At 38.9% G+C, this 13,422-nt stretch overlaps 1 protein-coding gene across 13 annotated transcripts in view; it reads left to right on the forward strand.

The window, feature by feature from the left end:
* Positions 1–13,422, forward strand: part of ARHGAP10 (Rho GTPase activating protein 10) — a 258,976-nt gene that overhangs the window by 117,971 nt on the left and 127,583 nt on the right. For all 13 annotated transcript variants that reach the window (XR_004955025.1, XR_004955022.1, XR_004955018.1 and 10 more), the window contains 3 exons: positions 8,274–8,355; positions 10,538–10,583; positions 12,428–12,493. Coding sequence is in view for 2 of the 13 variants with exons in the window: in XM_016158883.2 (XP_016014369.2) it covers positions 8,274–8,355; positions 10,538–10,583; positions 12,428–12,493 (194 nt within the window). In the remaining 11 variants the exon portion in view is untranslated. The remainder of the gene's footprint in view (positions 1–8,273; positions 8,356–10,537; positions 10,584–12,427; positions 12,494–13,422) is intronic.

The following is a 13,422-nucleotide window of genomic DNA, read 5'->3' on the forward strand; positions in this document are numbered from 1 at the left end:
TCTGATATTGTTCTATCAGTTATTAGATTACGGTTGTTAAAATAACTATTAGGACTTGCCTGTTTCCCTTGGTTAATTTTTGTTTCATCTGTTGAGTATCTGAGATCTTTTTTTGTACATGCGCATATATGATTGTTATGTCTTCTTGATGACATATTTCTTGTTTTTGATAATCTTTATCTTGAAATCTACCTTGTTTTATATTAACATAGCCACATTAGCTTTCTTACGCTTAGTTTTTACGTGGCATACATTTTTCGTCATTTTCCTTTTACCTGTCTGTGTCTTTATGTTTAAACTTTGTTTATAAACGATTTGAGTCAAACTTAAAAAAAAAAATCAGTCTTTTTAGCTTTTGCTTTTTTCATCAGGTTTTAATTTATATACAGTTTAGTTATTAATATATCTGGATTTAAGGCTACCATATTGGTTTTTGTTTGTTCTTCATTTTCCTGTTTCCTTTCCTTTTTAGTGAACTGAATATTTTTTAGTATTACATTTTATTGCCTTCAGATTTTTCATCATGACTCTTTGTATGTGCATTTGTTGGTAGTTGTCCTAGAGACTATAACCTGCATTTTTAAATTATCACAGTATCTGTCTTTTCATGAATAATATAAGAATCTGACAACAGCAAACTTTTAATCACCACTCTTACCTCTGTGCCCTTTCTACATTTTAATTCTACCTATACTATGAAGCCGATAATACATCACTACTCTTACTTTATGAAATCAATAATAGATAATCTTTTAAAGAAATCTAACATTTTACATATATACATGCATACATATATACAAGGGTGTGTGTGTGAATTTTTTTTTATGCCAACATATTTATCCACTCCGATTTTCTTCATTCTTTTCTGCAGAACTGACTTTTTATCTTGTGTTATTTTCCTTAAGTTCCTTAGGCTAAATTAATTTGAATATTTCTTGCAATGCAGGTCTGCTAGAGAAGAATTTTTAAATGTTTTGTCTATCTGAAAATGTCTTTATTTTGCCTTCATTTTTGATGGATACACTATTCCAGATTGATAGTATTTTTCCCCCCAAGCACGTCAAAGAAGTCATTCTGTATTTTTCTTACGGCAAGTCATCCATCTTTCCTGTCGTCCGCCTATACGTCTCCTTTTTTCTTATGCTGCTTTCAAGATTTTCTTTTTTATGATGTGCTTAAGTGTGTGTTTTTGTTTTGTTTTGTTTTATCCAGCTTATTGAAATTCTTGGGTAGTCAGTTATTTCTTATCAGTTTTAGAGAATCTTAGCCATTATCTCTTTAAATAGTTCTTCTGCCCCATTTTCTCTTTCTTGGCCTTCTGGAATTGTTTGCATTATGTTAGACTGCTCGATAATTGCTTCAGTCATACCTAAAGGATTTTAATTTATGGAAGTGACTGAGGGACAACAGGGTGAGATAAATACCACTGAAGATATTTTATTACATTTTTTCAAGAGAAGAAGGCACACACCATGCCACACATGGCCACGTGGGAAGACGTTAAATTTTGGTCAGGATGGAGCAGGGGGAAATCCTAGACTGGAGCCTTTATTGGGATTTTTGTAGTAGAGGCGAGGCAGAGGAGGGGAAACAGCATCGGGCTGGCTGGTTTAAATAATATTGGTGGACTCCAGGCTGTCGGAGTGGTTTTTAGTTGTCTGATTCCTGGTCCCAGGTTGACTTAGGGCAGCGGAAATAGTGGCCTAATTGGAGTTAGTTAGATAAAGGGGACGGTTGTGGATATAGACTTGGGATTGGTTGGTTTGTATGTGAAAGGTATCCTCCTGAAGTCTTCATCATCGTCATTTTATTTTCTCTTCTTGCATATCCATTTGTCTCTTTTTAATAGTCAATCATTTCTTTGTTGACATTTCCATCAGTTTATGCATGTCGGCCACCTTTTGCACTGGCTCCTCTAGCATACTTATAGTTGTTTTTAGATTTCTGTCACTTTTTTTTTCCATCTCATACTGGGATATTCCTAGGTCTAGTTATCCCGACTGCTTCCTCTCTTGGTGTTGGGTTACATTTTCTTCTTCGCATGCCTTGTAAGCTTTTGGTCGAGTGCCAGATATTACATTTAAGAGAGCAGTAGGGACTAAAGTGAGTAATATTCATGCCTAGTAAAGGGCCAGCCCATTTTTCCATCAGGTGATTTATATGTCAGGCTGTCTCTTCAATTGGAAGTTGAGCTGAGATTGGCATTGTCATTACTTTAATTAGGTTCTGTTTATCACAGGTTTCATGTAATTCGAGGGTGCCATCAGAACCCTCTCTGGAAGTTCTTCAGACCCGCCTCTCGTACTTCACACACACAGTTTGGGGCGGGCGTGGGCCGGGGACTATCTCCTAGCCTGCTCTCAGACTGTCTCCTTGAGCACTTGGTGATGGCCCATGGGAAGGAGATGAAGGGTGGGCTCAGACTCTCTTTGTGTCTTTGTCTTCTAAGGTTTCTAAACCATCCCACCAGCTCATACCCTTACTTTAAAGCTTTGTTTAAATTCTGTTTTCCTCATCTCTGATGGCTTCCTCTTTGTTCTGCTGCTTTACAAAAGATGAAAGCCAGCCAAGTATCCCTGTGTTTCCCTCCCTCCTCCAGCTCCTCCTCCTCTTCCTCCTCCTCCTCCTCCTCCTCCTCCTCCTTCTTCTCCCTCCCTCCCTCCCTGCCTCCCTCCCTCCTCTCTCTCTCTCTGTCTCTGTCTCTGTTTTGTCTCCTCTCTCCTCTCTTCTCTCCAAGAAGGGGCCTGTAACTTTCTACATTTTAATTCATTATGATTCTTTGCGTCTTTAGTTCTCAGGTAGTCATTTAAAAATAAAAATGGCTATGATTTTACAGGTTCTCCATCTCGTTCTTGTTAGTGTGAGAATAGTGTTGTCTTAACTTTCTACCTTCTAAGCAAAGGCAGCAGATCTTTAGTGATTAACGCTTTAAATTCACTTGTATTGGAGGGTATGATCCTTCTGACAGCATCATTGCTTACTTGCTCTGTTTGAAACATCTTTTTGATGGACAGAAGAAAGAAGTTATTATAAAATCTTCATCCTGAGTAAAATTAGGCAACATGCTTTTCTCAAAAAATGTATGATTCATAGACTTATACTTTACTTATTTTTTCCAGCCACATTTATGAAAAACTGATCATGACAGCTACATTTCTTTAATTTGTAAAAGTGTTTTGTTCGGCTTTGGCACTTTCTCCTCAGTAAAATTTAGTGCGGGACTTGTAACATGCTGGTTGGTTTATCCCCCACCCCCCTTTTCAACATTCCTCTTAGAAAAGCTTTGGAATATTCATGATTATTACAATCCTACGTTTGGTTTAACAATTAGATGCTATTAATACTGTAGTTTAAAATGCACCCAATATTTCCTTGTCTCATTTTTGCTTTATGATTTCCTGCTAATTGATTATTAAAGGAAGGAAGGACCTTGATAAATTTAAAATGATTAACACATATTTTTAGTGTGCTACATTTTATTTTTCCTACACTGGCGTTTTAGAGATAGGGGCTTAATAAATAAGAAATGGATATGAGCAGTCTTTGTGATAGGATGGGAACCCAGCTTTATGTAATACTAGTGACTGATCCCTTTAAGTAATATATTGCAAGCGTGAAATATTCTGGAGAATGTGTAGTGCGATGAGCTAATTCTCAAAAGTAGAATGGTTTTGTGTTACCATTTGATTATTTGTCAAAATGTAAACAAATAGAACTTTTTTTCCTTGTAGGAGACATATCCCTGCTTAATCTCTCAAAAGGTTTGTTTTGTTTTCTGCTATATTCCACAAAGGACTAGGTAGCTCAGGTCTGAGTCATTGTGCCTGGAGGGAAGGCATATAATGCTACTTTAGTTTTTATGCCACATTGGATTTTTATCCAGATACAATGTGCTGTTTCATTTGAAGCTTGACAGTTGCTTTTTTCCTTACTTTAGTATCTATAATTGCAGTTCATAACTTTAAATTCTTCATCATGCAACACTTTTTTTCTTGTCTTCCTAGTTCCTGGCACCAGGCATTCTTTCTCTACCCAGCATCTCTCTTTGCGGCTCTGGGTGTGTAACTTGGTTAAGAATAAGAATACTCAGTCATCTAACCGTAGTAAATATTATTTCCCCTCACATATCAGTGGAAAACTTTAAGGGAAAAACCAAAAGGAACCAGAAAGCACAAGGGGTTTCATCAGGCTCAGTGTCTGATTTTGTGAGTATAAGTGTATTAAATCTGTATTTTCTACAATTGTTTTTGGCTTCTACAGAATCCCTTTACTAGTTATCGATGCTGTGTTATAATTGATCTGTTTCTTATTATTTGAGCGATGGCTTTATTACTTATTATTTTGTTGCCCGAAGCACGTAGAAGCACCTCTGAATATTAATCAGATGCATTCGTTTTTCTTCTTCTTTTCCATTCTGTCTTATCCTCCCAGTCTTCTAATGAGTCTTCGCAGCCAGCTCTTGCCTGTCTTCAGTCCATTTTCCACCCAGCAGCTGGTATTCATGTCGACATTTAATCTGATCACGTTATTCCCCTACTAAAAACCTTCAGTAACACTTAGGATCAACCAAATCCATTGCATGCCCAACGAGGCCCTGTGTGGTCGGACCGTAGGCCACCTCTCTAACCTTCCATGGTGCCACTTTACAACTGCTTTATAGGGCTAGTGATGAGGCCAATCCCAGCTTCGCTGATGTGTGTTTTTCTCCTGTGTACCTTCTCGGTTTAGGGGACAGCTCTGGCCCTATTTCTCTGACATGGTCATTCATCCTTCAGGCCTCAGATTACATGTCCCTTCCCCAAGGGCCTAGCATCCAGGGTTCGGTCAGTCCTTTTTCTTTCTTACTGCCGTCGTGCTGTGAAACACTTAAGTTGCCTGCTGAGACTGGCAGCTGAATAAGCCACAGATAGGTCTTCTTGACCACAGTTTAACATGTTTGGAGTTAGATGGTTTTATGATTGTGAGTACATCTTCTGATGTCCTTAGTGCACCCTCTTCTCAGAAGTGGGTGGATTCACTCATTTACAGTTATCTGTCTGACTCCTTTGCAGCTCTCTGTATAATTAAAGTTAATTGTTTGCCATAAGTTTACTTTCTTTTTTCTCTGCTAGACAGTAAGTCCTTTATGGGCTGTATGCCTAGCCCAGTAGCTAGCCCGTGGTAAGGTATGCAGTACATAATTCCCGACCTTCTGGTACAAGACATAAAACATAGTTGACAGTCACTCATGGCTCATTGACCTGAATGTATATCAACTCTGTGGTTATCTTCCCATGACAGTGGTTGCCATTTTTGACCTTGGGTCCCATTATCTCTGCTAGTTGTGCCATTCCTGGATTAGAAAACCTGCCAGCTTTCTGTTATGTATTTGCCTTCACACCTCATTTTGCATTTTATACTTTAGTTCACCTAAATTACGTATTAAATATTTGAATACATGTAATTTTTAGAGAGGTCTGTAGATATATGTTTTTTCTTTACAAGAATGGAGCATTCTGGCAGATCTGAGACCCCCATGTGTAAATATTGTTTTATCGCTTGATATAAAGAAAAAAAAAACATCTGTGCCATATGAAGTTTTTATTTTCTCATAATTTTAATTACCTGCCTTGATCCCAATGAGGGTTTCTAAGAATAAGGGCCAATACTTCACATCCCAGTCAAGGAGCTTCTGAAAACTACCTGGCTGCCTGGCCGTCTTGCTTTTGATTCTTGCTCTGAAAGGAGGTAGCGCGGGAGGATGTGGGACCTCGGCTCCGTGCCGCGTGGCCCCAGGGGCCTGGGAAAGCTGGGCCAGTGCAAGAATGTTTAGGGCAGCCAGCAGCCAGCTGTTTTGCTGTTCAGGGTTGGGGGTAGGGGATTGATGGTGATCCTTTCCGCAGAATTCGTAGTCTGGAGAAAATGGTCATAGATGAGAGCCTGTCAGTTGCAACCGTAGTTATTTCAGAGTGAACTTTAAACAAATAACTTCTCTTCTGCTTCATAACCATCATGTGGAGAGAAAGCATAATGCCTGTGGGAGTGAGTGTTGGGAGCACAGCTTATTCATATTTGGCATAGTGCTTTTGGAATTCTTTATACTTTATAAAAATTATAGTGGTTACTGAGTTATGGTTGATTCTTACAGCTTGGTTTTGTTGGAAAAGATTATCTGATAAATATGAGGCGAAATGCAATTAAATGATAACTTAAAAAACTATGTTCAAGATCAAAGAAGAATTAATATTTATTTTCCATTTCAACCATCTACCTTGTTTTCTGAGTTTTGGAGTGTTTTGCCTTCCTTGCCAGAAAAGTTTACTTCTAATACTTTTCATCAAACATACATATTTGTTTCATCTGAGAAACCAACCACAGGTTCAGAGGAATTATTAATGGCTTTCCTCTCTAGGATTCCTTCCTAGTATTGAGTTTTCCGGCAGGATCTCCAAATGTCTGAATCAACTAAACTGAGAAAGGTAGACATTTGGCCTAAAGGACCAACACAGGGCTCTAAGAAAATGCAAAGGGAACACACCAAGCTGTTAACGGTGCTGTCTTCCTGAATGGGTGAAAGAGACTTTCTGGTTTTACCCTGTCCATGTCTGAGGTGACAGTAAATATGTATTTCTTGTATAAATAAAAAACCGAATCGTCACTACCACCTCACACTTATGAGGATGCCTACTTTCAAAGAGAGACGGAGATAGGCAGACACAACAGAACAGGGGTGGGCGCGGACGTGGAGGACTTGGAATCCTCGCGCATGCGTGGTGGGGATGCTGGTAGTGCAGCTGTCGTGAATCGCAGTGGGGCAGGTCCTCAAAAAATTAAAAGTAGAATTGCTACATTACCCAGTGTAAGGAAAGAACCCCACTTACAGAATACTTCTACCCTTCAAATGTTTGGATTTTTTTTACACCATACAATTCTCCACTTCTCTGTGGGGACCAGCTGAGTGTCTTACAGTATAAGTCAGTTCTGACACCAGTTAGAATTAGCGTAGACTCCGCAGGTTAAGGGCTCAGTCCCACAACACTGTCCTCCCTACCTGAGATGAGATTTCCACCTCCGGTTGTCACCTGTGCTTTTGACTGGTTATAAATTAACGGTTACCATGACCCTCTTAGGTTCAATAATTTATTGGCTGTCTCACAGAACACAGGAAAGCAGTTTATTTACTGTGGCCAATTTATTAGGAGGCTATTTTAAAGGATATGAATTAACAGCCAGATGAAGAGTTTTACATAGGGCGGGGCGCGGGGGAAAGGGCTGGGAGCCTCCATGTTCTTTCTAGGCATGCCACCCTCCCAGCACCTCCATGTGCTCACCAACTCGGAGCGGTCCAAACCCTGGGTACTTTTATAGGGGCTTCATTGTGTAGGAAATAAGTCATTGGCCATAGTTGATTGAATTCAGTCTCTAGCCCCTCTTCCGTCCTGGGAAAGGTGAGGGAGGGCTGGGACTGGAAGTGCCAATCCTCTGATCACCCGGTTGGTTCCCCTGGCAGCCAGCCCCACCCCCCCTCCCCATCATGAGGCTATCCAGAAGCCCCCATCTCATTAGTATACAGAAAAGATACTTATCATTTCAGAGATTCCAAAGGTTTTTTAGGAGCCGTGTGCCAAAAAATAGGGTCAGAAACCAAATACATATTTGTTATTATGTCACACCCAGCAATTCTGTTTCTGAGTATAAACCCAAAAGAATTGAAAGCTGGGTCCCAAGGAGATAATTGTATACCTGCGTTAATAACAGCATTGTTTATAGTAGTGCAAAGGTGAAAGCAACCAAAGTGTCCAGTGAAGGATGGAAGGGATCACAGACTGTTGTGTATACTTGCAGTGCAATATTGCTCAATCTTAAAAAAGGAAGTTCTGACCTGCGCTACAATATGGATGGAAACGGAGGATGCTATTTTAAGTAAAATAAGCCAGTCACAAAATGACAGCTAATGTATGATTCCACTTATAAGAGTTATGTGGAATAGTCAAATTTAGACCCAGAAAGTAGAAGAAGGGTTGTCGGGCTGGGGGCTATGGGGAGTTGTTGTTTAATAGGTATGGAATTTTAGCTTTACAAGATGAAGAGTTCTGGAGATTGGTTGCTCACTAATGTAATCGACACTGCTGACTTGTACAGTTAAAATGGTCAAGACGGTAAATTTTATGCTGCATAATTGATCACAATTAAAACTCGAAGTACCTTGGTCACCACCCCGGAACATTAGGAAGGAGAAAAGGAGGTCTGTTCTTGGCAGCCGGAGTAACCTCACCTGTTCTGGTGTCTTTCAGGCCCGGCGTCCCCGTGACCGTGCAGGCGTTCTCGGAGGAGGAGAGGAAGCAGTGGCTGGAAGCGCTGGGCGGAAAGGAGGCTGTAAGAATAATCAGTGGTCCAGCTTGATTTCGAATCCTTTAGAGTTGACTCGTGTTCATTTTTATGTTATTTTTCTTCCGTACTACTTGGGGAAAGTTCCCCGTTGCAACTGGTGTTTGAATTCGTCTCGGAAGCGTTCAGTATTCTAGTCGCCTGCCTTGAGGTGGCAGCGGTGCACGTAAGACTGGTGTATCGTTAGTTTTCACTTTTGATGTTTCTTGACTTTGCTGCTCGTATTGGCTTTGCTTGAGGAAGTCATCTAAATTCCCCATTTCTCCTCCCTACCTGACGGTACTTCGGGTGATGAGCACAATAAAGGCTTGCAATTCATTTTGATCTCAGCGGGGACGGAACGGTAAATATGAAGCAGCGCAGGCAGTATCATAAGTGACAACTGTAATTATGCTCCTTGACTTAGTAGTTGAGGGTTTAGCCTCATGGATTACTGTGTGCAGTATCATGCAGCCTTGGCGAACGGGCCTCTATCTTCAGATTGGTTCAGGAATAAATTAAAGGCAGGGATGTAGATCCAGAGGCACAGGAATTCAGTCTGTTTCCCACTTTATTCAAATGCTACTTTCATTAAAGTGGGCTGCTGACCTTTGGGAGTTGAGAATTGGGCAGATTGTGTATGGAATTGGAGACTTAGTGAGGATAATTATAGAAAATGCCCTAGAATCAATTTAAATAAGCTCCGCTTCAAGTGTAATGACCGAATAAATTGCCAGTGCAGGTACTAGGTGGGCTTATCTGGAAAGCATTTGCCATTCCAGCAGGATTTTATAAAGGGGAAAGGGTGTGGTTTGCAAAGTGGAAGAGGGGTCATGTAGGAAGAAGAGAGTTGTCAGCATAGAGTTTACGATTGGACAGCGTTACTGTTGGTAACAGGGGCACACTGGTGAGAGTATGGGCAGCAGGGCCTGGGGCAGTCTCCATGTGATGTTTGAAAAAGGAAAATCCAAATGATATTTTTTAAAAGTAGCTCTTATACAGGGGAATGTATCACCCTTGTGAGAAAAAGTAGTAATTAGATTTCTGTATCATTTTATCATGTTTATTTGTGTTTAGCCTCTGTAGTTTTATTTGTCTGCTTATTCTTAATTTGTCCTTCAAATTTAACTAGGAGTCAAGAGTACTTAGAGCATTAATAGCTACTGAGATCCAAAACAGGGTACGCTAATCCTCTAGCAAAGACAGTGTGTTGACTAGGACTTATCTCCTCAGATGCAAGAGGTGCTTTGGAAAGTGAGTTTGTATAGCAAATAGATCACTTGACTAAGTCCTTGAGATATCAGTTAGTATAACCTTGAAGATGTATATAACCTCTTCTTTAAAGAGCCAAGTAATTAATTCGAGATTCACAGATAGAGGCAAGCCTCCAGAAGGAAATCATGCACTGCACGTGTGTACCGTGTATGCTACAGTAGTACCATAAAATGGTAATGACCTGGAAAATTTTTATCGCCTGTCGTAGCCTTTGTGGCATATTACATATTTGTGGAGATGCTGGTATAAACGTGCTGCGGGGCCAGTTGTATTAAAGTACAGCACTTAGAATTACTGCAGTAAGCAGTACCATCTAGGTTTGCGTAAGTGCCGCCTGCAATGCTCACACAGGATGAAATCACCTACTGATGGATTTCTCAGAGCATATCCCCGTTGGGAAAGGGAGCATCACTGACTTCAGCTGTGTGTTTATGGGGGGACAGCTGAGGTACTGCGTAGTTTTTTCAGATGCTATATATGCCTTGCAAAGAATGGGGAAGTGCCAGAATTCTAGAATTATTGCCTAGCTATTTTAGATGTAGTTATTTAAATGATAGGCAGGAGTCATCCCTTTCTTAATTGAGTAAATACCAAATTTTAGAAGTTGTGGTGAAAAGACGAACTTAACTTTGTTGACTAGACTGCAGCAGTTCGGTTGTCATCCATAGTTGTAAGGCTGAGCGTTTCATATTTACATGAACTTCCGATAAGTTTCTTAAGAAACGTGGTCCCTTCAATCTTATTTGAGCTGCGTTGGCCTACCTCGGTGAGAGACAAATAGATCGTCTTTCCATTTGTGCACATGATGGTAATTCACCAATATCAATGTCTTTTTTGCATGATTCTAGATATGCCTACTAGAATCATTTTTATTGATCTGTTAAACATATTGTTTCCCTTTTCTCTCTCTTACTAGCTGTTCCATAGTTTTAATAGAGCCATCATCCCAAGACCAGAAGGAAGTAAGTGCTAATTTTTAAAAGAGACTGTCTCCCTTTTTCATGAGTGTTCTTGTTTTCGTTGCTGGTGTCAGACTATTGCTGGGTACTCACTATGCGTTGTCTCTAAGCCAATCCTCCAAATGTTACATATGGCTTGTCTTATCCACTGGAGGCCTGTTCAGATCTTCCTAGACTACTGTAACCCTCATTGATCTTTCCCTTATCTGAGCTTTTTAAAAAAGTCTTTCTCTACAATTACTTTCCCTACAAAAACCAGAATATGTTCTGTGTAATTCACTTTGATATTTATTCTTCTAGCCATAAATGAACACATTGGAATTTTAGTTATGTGTCTTTCAGCTTCCTTAAGGGTAGGACCTGTTTACCAGGTCCCCCGTTTGCAACCCTCCTCACCCTTGATATCCCTTAACTTTAAAGTCTCTGAATGTGGCTATACAAACATTAGGCCATTGCACCTTAGAAAATAATGGACAATGGCCAAGTATTCTAAGACAGCGATATTCACTTGTATTGTATGCACCAGAGGAGCATAAAGTGCTGCTTGGCTCTGTACTCTTGGTTTTTAAACAGATGAACCAAAAATATGATCAGATTTGCTGGATTCTTTATGAATTTACTTTCGATATCTTTGGAGAAGTTAAGGCTACATTTATCGCATGTTCATAGTTTGGAAACATAATGTTACGTAACACACGATTTCAGAATTATCGTGATGTGCCTATTTCTCGAGTCAGTGCTTGAAGAGAAGACGTCTCTCCTAGCCTGGCGCTGGAAACCGTGCGTGGGAGGCTGTAAATGTCAGGAGCACCTTCTTCTTTCTGTCCCTCCCTCCTCCTCCCTTTTCCCCCTTTTCCCTCCCTCCCTTTCTTCCTCTTTTCTTTTTCTCTCCTTCCTTTACCCTTTCTCTTTTTTCTTCTCTTTTTCCTTTCTTATAGAAAAATGGAAACATGCCTTTTATTTGGGAGGAAAAAAAGTTTTGACAAGCAAAAAGAATCACATTTTATAAAATGTTGTGAATAGTGGATGCTTAAACAGTAAACCACAGCCCAATTTCCTTTATTAAAATCCTCTTCAAGCTTAGCATTAAACCTGTAAAGTTTATGTTCATGAATTGTTCACGCTATCCCTGCTGAGAGCCAAGAGTTAGTATTCTTCTCTAGTTCTAAATTCAGACTAAAACATTTGCTTTCCCTGATTTCATTTTGAAACAAGAATTTTCTTTTATTAGGCTGTTCAAATACAACAGCCTAATCATAGGCAAGTGTCTGTACTAAAAAATGTATATATATAATCATATTTTCAAAATCTTTTATATGAATCATCTGGTTTAAATTAATTATGAAAATAATAAATATTCAATGCTTAGAACATGGCATAAAATATGAAATTCTTTTTGAAGCTCATGACCCAAATAATATTTTTAAGAAGTATTTCTTAAATATTTTCCCCTAGGTTAAAAAAAAGTTTGTTGTATTTCTCCAAATGTCAAGTAATTTTAAAACCTTCATTCACATATAATTTTTTAAAAACTGAGCTGGTGTTGGGATTTTGGCAAAACATATCTTAACTATTTCTGGATAGCTTACCCTAAAGAGTTGTATCACTTTTTTCACCACTGGTTAAAATAAGTTATGTTTATTAATATAAATTATCGGTAATAGATGTCCTGATATTCCAGTAAGTGCTCTTCTAAATATATTAAGTTCTCATTTACATTATTGAAACAGACAATATATAACTTTAACTTTCTTTTTTTTAATAGTGAAATAATAAATTGAATTAAAAAAACTTTTTTTGTCTTTGTAAGTCTTTAACTGCAGCCTTAATATTTTATAACTCTTTAGGTGCACAGTTGGATAAGATGGGATTCACAATTATCAGAAAATGCATCAGTGCAGTTGAAACACGAGGTAACATGATTGAATCACTTTGTTCATGAATGGCATAAGGGTATGTAAAAATCTAAGAGTCGTTTAAAATGCTCGTTGCATGGTTAAGTGTTGTACAGTGAAAACCATGAATGCAAAAGGCACGTTGTAAGTGTCAGAGTTTCAGTTGTTCATTTATTATGTATGACGGGGTGGGGTGGGGTGGGGATTTTCTTTTTTATTTGCTTATTTCTCCCCTGCATTGAAACGTGAAGTCAGTCCTAAAATGAGAATTACTAGAAGAATCAGCAGCATTGGACTGCCAATCTTAATCACTTTTTGTTCATGTGCTATTAAGATGTTTCCATCTTCCATTGTCTTGTCAGCCTCCATTTAAATATCAGCTTCATTGATGTACAATATACATGCAATAAAGTTCACTGATTTTAACTGTACAAATTGATGAGTTTTGACAAATGTATGCAGTTGTGTAGCTACTATCACAATCATAGATTTCTATCTCCAGTCAAAATTCTTTTGTGCCTCTTGGCAATCAATTTCTGTTCCTTCCTTGGCCCTTGGTAAGCCACTGAGCTAACTACTTTTTATCACTTAGGTTTTTTGTTTTGTTTTGTTTTGTTTTTAGCATTTTCTATAAATGGAATCATGCAATGTGTAGTTTTTTGAGTCTAGCTTCTTAATTTACCATGATGCTTTTGAGATCCATCTTGTTGGATGTATTTTTAGCTCATTTTCTTTTTATTACTAGGTAGTATTTCTTCAGATGGATAAACTGCCATTTGTTTATTCATTCACATGTTGATGAATGCTTGGGTTGCTTCCATTTTAAATTTAAGGCTAGCTAATCCTTTCCTCAGCCACAAGCTCTAAGGCGTTTTCTTTATAGTCCCTAAGGAAAAATAGGGCTCTGGCACTTCGTAACCATTCCTAAAGACTTTAGAGAAACTGAA

Source organism: Rousettus aegyptiacus, unplaced genomic scaffold, assembly GCF_014176215.1.
Source record: "Rousettus aegyptiacus isolate mRouAeg1 unplaced genomic scaffold, mRouAeg1.p scaffold_m13_p_16, whole genome shotgun sequence".
Lineage (NCBI taxonomy): Eukaryota > Metazoa > Chordata > Mammalia > Chiroptera > Pteropodidae > Rousettus > Rousettus aegyptiacus.